Raw genomic sequence first — 12238 nt, forward strand, 5'->3', positions numbered from 1 at the left:
GGGCAAAGTGTTAGGGCTACATGGCCCTCCAAACGGAGGGTTTTCAGAGACTCACTAATTTTTCAGACTCACAGTGTTGTGAGAAAAAAAGAAAAAAAAAACGGCAAGTTGGCTGCGCGAGCGACCAAAGAAACCCACAAATGTGAACATTTTCTTTGTTAAAATGTCGATAACCATTGCTTTATCTTATTTTAGTGTCGTTTCAACGTATGAGCAAGACACCTAACCCCCAACTGCTCCCCGGGCGCCGTGGATAGGGCTGCCCACTGCTCAGTGTGCTCACTGCCCCCTAGTGTGTGTGTGTGTGTGTGTGTGTGTGTGTGTGTGTGTGTGTGTGTGTTCGTTCACTAGCGTGTATGTGGTGTTTCAATTCACGGATGGGTTAAATGCGGAGGTGGAAGTATCACTTAACTTAAATAGTCCAGCAGTTCTGACGCCTGAAGTGCCAGAGAGTAACTGCTGCACCATTTAAGGTGGAACGGGAAAATTCGAACAAGAAGCTGGCGATTATCTGACTTCAGCTTCATCTACATATCACGAAATAATTAGGAGTGGGTTATAAATAATTGTCTAGTCCTCCCTCTTTAAAGGCGTAAGATGACCTAAATGTAACTAAAGCCCAGCAGCGAGGAGCTGGACCTTTCTCTTCTATCACTGAAGACAGACCGGGTCACCTGCAGAGCACCGTTGGTAGCCTGTCAATTAAGCAATGTATTTTTTTTCTTTTTGAATTTGAGGGTCTCATTTCATAGGTCAAGATTTCAATCACTCAAGAAATAGGGGTAGGGGTAAAAAGGAGAAATGGGAATGGGCCAAAATGTGCTCTTCCAAATGTTTGAGCAGAAGATTAAAGGGTTAAAACAAGTAAATAAAGTAAATACTCCTAAATTAAGCTTAAAACAATCTCAGCAGCAGAAATATATCGCATTTAATTATTATTTATTTAATTATTAAAATTATTACGATCATTTTTCTTGATGCCATTACTTGCTCCCATTTTTTTGCGGTGAGAACCTTAAAATGGCAGGTAAATCGGGGCAAAGAGGTTTGGTGTGCCAGTTTTGGTTCTAAAAAGGTTCTAACCGTGTTCACAGTCAGACCGAATCTTTAACTTTTAAATGAAGACGGTGTTGCCATATGGCAACATTGACTTTACCTGAATTTTATTAAAAAGCAGTGTTATAAAATTCCATATTTTCTTATTTAGTTGTGGAAAAGGGGTATTTCACTTTAAAGGACAAATACTTTATGACATCACATGACCAGGATTTTTTCCAAATACTAATTTAAATTGTGTTAATTTCTAATATTTGTAAATGTTGGGTCATACATTTCATTAAGTACATGTTGGATTTGTTTGTTCTTGTTTTCAATAAAAGGATGAAATGATGTTTTTAGAGAAAAATAAAACTGATGGCGCTTTTTTAATTGGTGCTCTGGTAAAATTGCGCATTGTTGCCAAATTCACCACAGATTTTTTTTATTTTTTGGACTAGCTGCCTGGAAAACTACATTGAAGTTTTCATAGACTCCTAGCTATTACTACTACTAATACTACTGCTATTAATATTAGTAGTATAATCACTTGTAGGTAGTTTGACCAGAGGAGGACGGTTCCCCCCTGGTGAGCCTTGGTTCCTCCCAAGGTTTCTTCCTCAGTTCTGAGGGAGTTTCTCCTTGCCACTGTCGCCCCGGTTTGCTCAACTGGGGGTTTTTACATTCTTGTTAAAACTTTGTCTTTACTGGAATTCTGTGAATGTAAAACATTTTATCATGTTTAGGTAATAATTCATGCAGTGGAGGTATGAAAATAAGAAAACTGGGCCTCATTTGATGGGATTTTGATATTGTACATTTACGGCATTTGGCTGACGCTCTTATCCAGAGCTACTTACAATTTGATTAATTTTTTTTTTTACACAGGTAGGCAAAGGTAGTGTTAGGAGTCTTGCCCAAGGACTCTTATTGGTATAGTGTAGGGTGCTTACCCAGGCGGGGGATTGAACCCCAGTCTACAGCATAGAAGGCAGAGGTGTTACCCACTACACTAACCAACCAGTTTAGAGTAAGTTTCGGGTGTCTGTCAGTTTCATGTACGAAAGAGACGTCTTCCTTTCAGTTTTGCTATTTGGAATGTCAAATCTTGGAAGCGCGGTATCTCAAAACTGCTCAGAATGCAGACAGAACCTTATAATTTAAAGGGGACCATATAACAGTAAACTAAACTGGACTGAGTCGTCCTGCCAGGACTGGACCATGACACCCCTTTCATAACCTGTCCAGAGCTGTTTGGCACTTACTTGGAGTGAATGGAGGATAGTTCAGCTTGTTGGCAGCACATCCTTTGCTGGAACCTTGCACAAAGCTGGACACCTCGTTCATGTCCTGATAAAATGAGCAACAATTAGTTCTGCTTTGTTATCTCCTCTCTGCTAATTGTTGGGACATAAAACTGTAGACTTTATAGAGACATTTATGAGGCTATTGATTTCAGTGTACATCATCAGATGTTCCATAATGCACACATATACACACACACACACACACATGCACACATGCGCACACACAGGCATATTATAGGTCCTGAACTGTATCGTCAATGTTGAATTAACATTTATGGCTTTCAATCTACACCACTTGAAAACTGCTGGTGATTTTATTGGCTGTACATTTATAGCTAACTAAGTGTTGAGATTTACTGCTAGAACTATGTAAGACGTAAGGCACCTTACTTCAAAATATGTTGGCTTAATTCAGTTTTAACCAACTACCTTTCATATTTTGTTTCTGTGCATTATTTAAGTACTAAAATTCCATAAAATGAGCAAAACAATTATCCCATGAACTGCTGCTTTAAATCTGGAACAGTTAGGTCACACGGACGACTCCATTGGCAACAATAACATCTTCTAGATCAAGTTCAGAACCGGAGTTGTCTGTGCGCCACCATGTTTTCTATCACTGTATAAAACATGCATGAGGCTCCTTTATGTGCTATGTTTTTCTGAGTGAGTGTATGAGCTCATTCAGGCCTCATTCAGGGGCTGGATACAGGAAATGGTCTTAAGAAAAAAATCTTCTTAAATATGTGTATTTTCTTAAATCCATTCTTAAGAAAAAGTTGTTATTCTTCCAATATCTTCTATTTTCTTAAGAATAATTCTAAAAACAAGTGGCATTCTGAAAATATTATGTTTTCTTAACCTAATGACAGCCTCACACTGTCTCAGGCTGTAAGAGTCAACAAGGTGAGCATCTAAATTTATCACAGATGCTGCCATCCTCGTCCATCACCCTCCAATTATCATACACTATATCGCCAAAAGTATTCGCTCATCTGCCTTCACACGCATATGAACTTGAGTGACATCCCATTTTTATGCCATAGGGTTTAATATGATGTCAGCTCGAGTCCAGTGGCGGCGCTTTACACCACTGCATTCCACGCTTGGATGCAGCTGCTCAGCCATGGAAACCCATTCCATGAAGCTCTCTATGCTGTTCTTGAGCTGATCTGAAGGCCACATGAAGTTTGGAGGTCTGTAGTGATTGACTCTGCAGAAAGTTGGTGACCTCTGTGCACTATGCCCCTCAGCATCCACTGACCCCACTCTCTCATTTTACGTGGCCAACCACTTCGTGGCCGAGTTGCTGTCATTCCCAATCGCTTCCACTTTGTTATAATCCCACTGACAGTTGACTGTGGAATATTTAGTAGTGAGGAAATTTCATGACTGGACTTGCTCCACAGGTGGCGTCCGATCATGGTACCATGCTGGAATTCACTGAGCTCCTGAGAGCAATTCATTCTTTCACTAATGTCTGTAGAAGCAGTCTGCAGGCCTAGGGGCTTGGCTTTATACACCTGTGGCCATGGAAGTGATTGGAACACCGGAATTCAATGATTCAGATAGGTGAGTGAATACTTTTGGAAATATAGCGTTTACTTTGTTTACTTGTTTTAGGTCATTTTATTGAGTAATGAGTTAGAATCTGCCAGTAGAGTGAAATAAACTTACTCAATAAAATTATAGTAAAAAGTAAAAAAAGTCTAGAAAAAAGTTACATAATCTTAAGTTTACAACAATCTCAGAAGGAGAAATATTAGATTTGTTCACTATAGTTATGATCATTTTATTTGAAAAGATCCCATTTTTTGCAGGGTAAGAAACTTTTTTCTTAAGTTGTTTCTGAAGAAACCTTTCAGGAATTCAGCCCCAGATCAGTAAACTCTTAAGTGATACTTATTATTAGTCCCACCACTGGGACCTTTCACCTCCACATTTAACCCATCCATCAAGAGAAACACCACATACACACTAGTGAGTACATTTGCCTGGAGCGGTGGGCAGCCCTATCAACAGCACCGAGCGAGCAGTTGGAGGTTAGGTGTCTTGCACAAGGACACCTCAGTCATGTACTCTCGGTGCTGGGGATGAAACCAGCAACCTTCCAGTCACAGGGCCAGTTCCCTAACCTACAGCCCTCAACCACCTAATCGTGTTTTCTACTTCAAATAGACCTTCAAATGTCTGGTAGATACTAAAATAAACACAGTAGATGTACACGCCGCTCTTTTGAGTCAACCTTAATTAATAAAAAAACAACAACGACAAAAATAGAGTTAATAAAAAACATAAAAAGAGGCTAAACGCTGGCGGATTTGGTGCGTATAAATGTTATATGAGGTTTGTAAGTGGTTACTGGCTATTAAAACACATCTAGTATCTGCCCAGCTGTGCAGGCTGTGCGTGTTTGGGTTTGGGTTTTGCAGGGCTACTTACAATCCAAATCGCATCATGCTTCACCTCCTTGTAGAACCGTTCGATTTCATCAACCCACCAGTCGATGCAGGATCGCTTGGTGTAGTCAGGAAACACAGTTGCTCCAGGCCAAACCTGCCCACAGCACAAAATACAGAATGTATCATTGACACAGAGCTCGAGTGGAGGAAAAAGATTCTGGCTGAAACCTATAGTTTTGTACTGCTTTTATAGTCGATTGACCGAGGCAAGGATGGAGTCTGAAGTTTGCTTCTTTAGTGTTACTTACAGGTAATGGAAGCTTATGTGCACTGATTAGCACTGAGCAAACTGCACGCTTAGCCCACCACACACTCTCCTCAATGTGTTCCAGGTTAATAAGTCGTCTCAAACAGCCTGGATTTTGGACAGCAGTAAAATGGACACATAGAAAATTCAGGCTTTGAGGTGGCTGCTGCTAGGGATGGGCAATATGAAATATATATTATAAAATATATAATATATAAAAATATTGCATCACAATACTTCCATTTCCATGATACACAATATGTATCATGATATTTGTTTTTTTTTTATTTTTTATTAGCACTTTAATAAGTTGGAATAGACAAAATGTAACGTGTAATGCCAGATTAAAAAATAGTATAATAAAAAAAAGAATAACAAATGTAAAACTACAATGAGTTTCATTCAATGTTTGACAAACTGCGCTGCACTAAATGTAATTAATCAAGCCTAATTAGGCTCACTTTGTAACCGAACATAGGTAGCCAGTGTTATTAAGGTACTATGACATGCTCAGAAGTGTATTGCTGCATAAATTAACATAAATAACAACATTTTTTTGTCATATTGTCCATCCCTATCTGTTACCATTAGCTGCATGATGACTTTCATTGTGGTCCATGTGTATATAACAGTATGTCGTTTAGTCTTAGAAACCACATCAACAACTTTTTTAGAGCTTACTTAGCAACCTGAGCCAGCGTATGATAATTTAAACATGCAGTTAGCATCATGGTCATTGGTGTATGCAAGCTTTCAATTGCTGCATTAGCATTGTCGTTTCAGGGGGAAACTAAAAAAAAGTCCATTTTAGAAATAATATCTGTCTGCAGAGCTGAAGAGCCACCGTTTCACTCCAGCAGGTTCAAGCCGGTCATTCAGCGCATGTGCCAACACTTGGTTTGGTTTTTCTTAGCAAGTTTCAGGCAAATCATCATTTCAGTCATTTTACTTGGGTTTCCAGTAAAATTGTGATGAACCTGCATTGGGGTAACATTACATTTTAAGCTTTTGGCTAAAACCAACTTTTTGTTGTTTTGTTTTGAACGCATATAGAGATTCACAGGGTAAATATTATACAAATTACAACTGATGTGGTGGGTAAACTAATGGGTTACGTAGATATATAGCTTATTTAATTTACCCTTAATATGGGGCTTTATGTGTAAACTTACATTACATGTACAGGAATAAAACATTAAGCAACTTAAGCAGCTTAAACTGAGGATAAAATTAAGATTAGGCTAAAACAAACTTTAGTTTTTAAATGTATCCCTGCTGAAAAAGTGTATAGAAACCATTACGTGTTTCTTTTGTTTTCTGCTGGTTTTATATGGAAGTGACTGGAACACCTGAATTCAATGGTTTGGATGGGTGAGTGAATACTTTAGGAAATATAGTGTATGTCTTGGTTGATTGATTACATATGGGATAAGGGGGAAACTAGATTTTTAGCCAAAGTACCGCTTTCATCTTCATCATAAATTGCCTTTCTGGTTCCTACTTGACAAAGAGAAATGAGTGCAACGAGTGCAAAATGAAGATTTTACTACCAAGCCTCTCAGATCACCTAGTTTAAAAAGACACCAGGGACATATGAGTATCTCTCTCTCTCTCTGTCTCTCTCTCTCTCTCTCTCTCTCTCTCTCTCTCTCTCTCATACATGCACCCCACATAGACACTAAATAAAATGTTTAGACTCCAGAACAGTAGATTTATAGGTTGATACAGTAACACCTTTTGGCAGAAAGGTATTGCCCTCAAGGTCGAGGCTAATTGACTAAAATAAAGTCTTCTGTCTCTTTTCCTCACACCCAATTCCACCCTCCCCTCTTTACCCCCTCTACCCCCTCCCCCCCACCACTCTCTCTCTCTCTCTCTCTCTCTTTCTCTCTCTGTCCTCCTCTGCCTCTTTATTCACTTGTCTTTAACCGCAGCGGGTTTTGCTCTTTTCTATTCGTATCCAGTCAAGCATGCAACACACACAGCAGCGCATTACAGTAAGCTTTGTTCCGACTGCCCTTGATTCACCATTATGTCCAATTTGCTCACGTATCAGAACACACAAAAAAAAACACACACACACGAGTGGCCTTGTTTCTCTCTTTTTTTTTCTTCCTGCTTTGATATTTTTGCCTCAGTCACTTCCTCTCGCCGCTCAACACACTTTCCCGTCCTCCCACTTAGAATCACTTCTAGGGGCGAAGCACCATGAGATTAGGGCCTAATGCGAAATCAATGCATATGTTGACCCGAAATAAAAACGTAAGGTCCCTGCCTAATCAAGCGAGTAATCACGCTCGCGCTCAGAGAGATAAACTATCTGACGGAGGAATGTGATCATTTGCTCCGTGTTTATCACACGCAGCTGGCATGTGTCTGACCTTCAATGGTCCATGTGAAGTCTTTATCTGACCCGCCTGTTACTGTTATATCTGTTGATGTACCTTTCGATGCCTATCAACGTTTTATGGGAAATAGCCTCATAAAATGGAATTACTTCAGGGTTATGACCAGGTGGCCGGCTTAGTGTTTCTTTGTGAGTTTTCGTGAAGATCAAACATGATTTGACCGTAGTTTTATGACCCTAAGGCCACGCCATCTCCTCGATGGTAACCACACACACCGTATGTGCCTTCAAGGGTTTGCAGACACAGATTTTTAATATTAATGATTATCAACAACATCACGTATCAAAGCCAGGGAGGTTTAGTTAGTCACTAATCTCACATTTAAATATTTGGTCAGTATTAGGGATTTTTTTTTGGCGAAAATACTTTGACAAAAGCTGCTCTTCTTGCAAAACAAGACTTTTTTAGACATTAAAGTTGGGCGTAGATGATAAATAATCAGGATAGGATTAACACTCCTGCTGCCTTATGCTAACATCTTCCCCCCTCCCATTCTGACCACTTGGTCAACCTTGTACTCAACAACTGCACCTTACATACACTGTACTGCTGCTGTCCGAACAATACTGTTTACATCTGTTACTTGTAACATGCACTTTATGAACAGCTGCTCTACATACTTGCACATACACACATGTGACTTTCATTTTCTTTCAACTTTGAGAAAAGAACATACTGTACTTTTTACTACTGTTTTTAGAGTTATTCTTATCTTTTCAATTTGTTTTCTGTTCTCTCAAGATTATATTTGGTGAACGGAGGAACAGCAAAGTAAGAATTTCATTGTACAGTGTAACTGCCTGTTAAACAATAAAACTCTTGAGTCTTGAATCTTGAATCAAAGCCGGTGTAGGTATTTTTTCTGAGCTTAAATGAAAACAGTTTCAGGTAGAAAAGACGGTAAACTTCTTTAATCCAAAACACTTGACAAGCATTGCATGTCAACATGAATGTAGAGCTGAACACTAGCCGTGAATGCATTTGGAGAAACAAGGAAAAATGAACATTTTACATTTACACGCATTCAATAAACCGACAAGGTCTCGAAATCAAATAAAAATCCAGTATAGAGAGCTCCTTACTGGGATTTCTTTCAGATTTCTCAGTCAGTGCATGTACGAAAACAGACGGCGGTACCGGAAATAAGCAAGCAGCATCGCCACGAGACACAGCAAAACACTTTTGAGGCGATGCTGAAATCAAATACATGCTTGATGAAATAAAGAATTTAAATATCATCTTCATTCATATTTTAAGGTAAAGCGGCGCAATGTTTTTAAAAAAGCCGCAGTGTAAAGTTTGATTTTTACATTACGTTTACGTCACGTCTTCTTCTGTGAGTTTACCGGCTGGTTGTAAAGCAGAAATCTGATTACTGTCTGACTCATGCAGACCTAGAGATTCACATTATCTGCTTACTCAAGCGCATGTAAACGTGTTGATCGGATTACTGACAAAATCCGATTTTCTGCACTGATCGGACTATTGATGTAAACACACTCACTGTTTAGTTCACAAGCTGCTGTAAAGTTCATAAGAATTAGAGGAAAATGGACAACACAGGTGCTTAATCATTTCCTGTGCAAGCGATAAAAGAAAAAAAAACAGCTCATTAATATTTAATCTCAACACCTTCATGAATAGCAATTGTATGCTAACAATGTCTTTATAGCTGTGGTCAGCAGCTCCTGGTCTGCTCCAGAGCCTAGTTCCAACATGTTCTGCTCCAGCTAGTCAGCCTCTTCTCCAGTCCCTGACTAGCTGGATCAGATGTGTTACAGGTAAGTAAGGAGGCAGAGGCGGGTCAGCACATTAGATACGTTAAAACTAAGCTCTGCAGGAAAGGAGGGGGAGGAGGGCTGGTGACCACTGCTGTAGAGGTTTTTTTTTAATGTAATTGGAATGTAACAATAAACATTAAACAAAGCTAAGAGAAAAATCCAAAAGACAACAAGGTGTCCTCAAACTTTTGACAGCATTTACCTCTCCAACCAACGGCGTCGTTCCGTCTGCCTCAGTGATCCAGGCCTCAACCTCAGCTCCCCTGTCGTAGGACTCGTAGGTGCCGTTGATTCTCTTGCTGATGGCTATGGCAGGATCCTGTCACACAACAAAAACCCAAGTTATTAACTTCATTGCAAAGGTTCCCTATTAATTCCCTATTAATTGTCATTAACTGTCAATTGTCACACCGGCACAGGTGTTGTAGTACAGGTGGGCGACTTTTCAAACCCCTTTGAGAACAACAGAAAGTGTGCGGCTAAAAGTTAAAGCAAAAGCTGTGTGAAAAATCTAATATTATCTCATGCATTACAGTGTCATAACCCACAGGATGACGATGCTAATATTACAATAGCCTCGTGTATCCAATGCAAAACTACAGAAGCAAACTTCAGACACCAAACATGTCTGGCAGGATCAGCTACGTTTGGTGTGCGAGCGAAGATGTGCACTAACTGCAGCAGAAATGATACAAATGACTCACCAATATGAGAATGTATTTTTGCCCTTGCTCGTGCATGTAGTCAGCAAACTGAGGCAAGTCCTTGAATTTGACCATGTCATACGTGAAGTCCTTTTTATCCTCCATGTAGTCAATGTCGGTGTACTGGGTGTCCTGGAACAGGTGATAGAGGAAAACAAATGAGTGTGCTTGTCCTTATTATCTCCTTCACCCAGCATTAGCATCCTAGCCACTGCTGTAGGCCTCGGCGTCCTGATGTATGGAGCGGTCAAAGCCTGTTGTTTATGCTAGTAGGGTAGCAGCACTTCTGTCTACTTTTGATTGCTCTGGCAAACACACTGCCCCATAAAGCCTCAGCAGATGGTGAGGTGCTCCTGCCAGTTCCTCGCAAATGCTAATCAGATGGAGACATATTAGCTTGACGCGCTAATGCCCTCTTTATTTAAATCACATCAAACGCTGTCCTTCAGTGCATCTTACAGCAATTACAGCTGAAACATTAGCTGTCACAGACAGGGTAGACACTGTATGTGACATGTTTACATATTCCATCACTATTCCTGAGATGCGGTTCACCTCATTAGAGACGTTAGAGGGACCAATCTAAGGCGCTTGCTTCATTGGAAGAATTCCGTAAAGCAAAAAACTGGAAATTCAACTGCATCAGTTTTAAAAGGTAAGGGCCAATTCTAATTCACCCTCCCCTACCACTCAGCTCTTCCCATCCATATGTAGGGGTAGGGTGCCCTGATTCTTGTTGAGATAGAGGGGGAGGGTGAAGTGCTGGGGCTATATGACCCTCCAAACAGAGGTTTTTCAGAGATTTCAAACAGAGAGATATGAGAAAGAAATGAAAAACTGGCCAGATGGAACAAAGAAACCCACAAATGTGAGAATTTTCTCTGTTGAAAATGACAATAACCATCAAATTACCTTAGTATGATGTTGTTTCAATGTATTATGGTCCTTTTCTTCATAACAAGCATGAAAAAAATCACCCTTATTAGTCCAACAATGGGGAAGCTTCACCGCCGCATTTAACCCATCCATGCAGTGAAACATCACATACACACTACAGTAAGCACACTTGCCTAGAGCAGTGGGCAGCCCTATCCACAGCGTCCAGGGAGTAGTTGGGGGTTAGGTGTCTTGCTCAAGGACACCTCAGTCACATACTGTTGGCTGAGGGGATCGAACCGGTGCCCTTCCGGCTACAAGGCTGGTTACCTAACCTCCAGCCCATGACTGCTCTTAGCATGCTGTTGTGTTGGAAGTTCACTAGCTAAATTTCCATTCCATCTTAAATGGAGCACCAGTTACATTCTGGCACCTCAGGTGTCAGAACTGCTGCAGCATTTAAGGTTGAACAGGGACATTTGAACAAGAAGCTGGTGAATCGCTGACTTCAGCTTCATTTTACTGAAAAATTAAGGGTGAGAGGTCATAAATACCCCCCTTTGAAGGCATATGATTCCCTAAATGTAACTAAAGCCCAGCAGTGAGGAGCTGAAATTTCCCCTCCTCTGCTGTCACTGCAGACAGACAGGGTCGCCTACAGAGCAGCTCTAGTAGCTGTTAATGAAGTGATGCTCATTTATTTGAGGGTCCCATTTTGTAGAGGATGATTTCAAATACTGCCCCTTGTAACTCAGTTCCAAGGGTCAAGGGCACACTCAAAAGTCAGGGGTTTGGGTAACAATATCCACCAAACGTCTGGCCACCAAACTTTTTGGTCCAAAAATGGTAGAAAGTGGCAACTTTTAAGTAGATCTACAACAAACTATCAAAATCTAATGCTTAACAAATAACCTGAATGGTAATTAAAATGAGAAGTAGTGATTAAAAACACTGCACTACTCATCACAGACATGTTCCAGCAGTTTAAACAGCAGAAAAACAGTGAAATACTCAGACATGATCCAGTGCATCTGCATTCGGTAACATCTTTAGTTTAAAACTATCTTTTGGTTATAAACCTTTATAGCTTTAGTTTTAATATTGGTACTACAAACACATGTTCATAAGCTACTGAAGTTCATATCTGTTTCTTCTCTAAACATCGAACAATCATAGCACCCCCTACTGGAGAAACTCAGTTCCAAGAAGCAAGGTGAGTCTCGAAAACAAGGGGTAGGGGTAAGAATAAGAAATGGGATTGGGCCTTAGAATCTTTTGCTATAAATTACAATTACAATTATGGATCCACCAAACTTTTGGCCATCAAAAAGGTTTGTCCAAAAAAGGTAGAAAGTGGCAATTTCAGTGTATATGCAAAAGATTAAATAGGTCTACAATGAAGTGTTAAAACTGCATAA

General features: G+C 40.1%; 1 protein-coding gene across 1 annotated transcript in view; it reads right to left on the bottom strand.

The window, feature by feature from the left end:
- The window catches only part of si (sucrase-isomaltase (alpha-glucosidase)), a 130979-nt gene that overhangs the window by 102114 nt on the left and 16627 nt on the right, over nucleotides 1–12238 (bottom strand). The window contains exons 11-14 of the mRNA XM_017704123.2: nucleotides 9945–10076; nucleotides 9443–9559; nucleotides 4785–4898; nucleotides 2301–2385 (exon numbers count right to left, since the gene is read on the bottom strand). Of these exons, the coding sequence (XP_017559612.1) occupies nucleotides 2301–2385; nucleotides 4785–4898; nucleotides 9443–9559; nucleotides 9945–10076 (448 nt within the window). The remainder of the gene's footprint in view (nucleotides 1–2300; nucleotides 2386–4784; nucleotides 4899–9442; nucleotides 9560–9944; nucleotides 10077–12238) is intronic.

This window comes from Pygocentrus nattereri, chromosome 7 (assembly GCF_015220715.1).
Source record: "Pygocentrus nattereri isolate fPygNat1 chromosome 7, fPygNat1.pri, whole genome shotgun sequence".
NCBI lineage: Eukaryota > Metazoa > Chordata > Actinopteri > Characiformes > Serrasalmidae > Pygocentrus > Pygocentrus nattereri.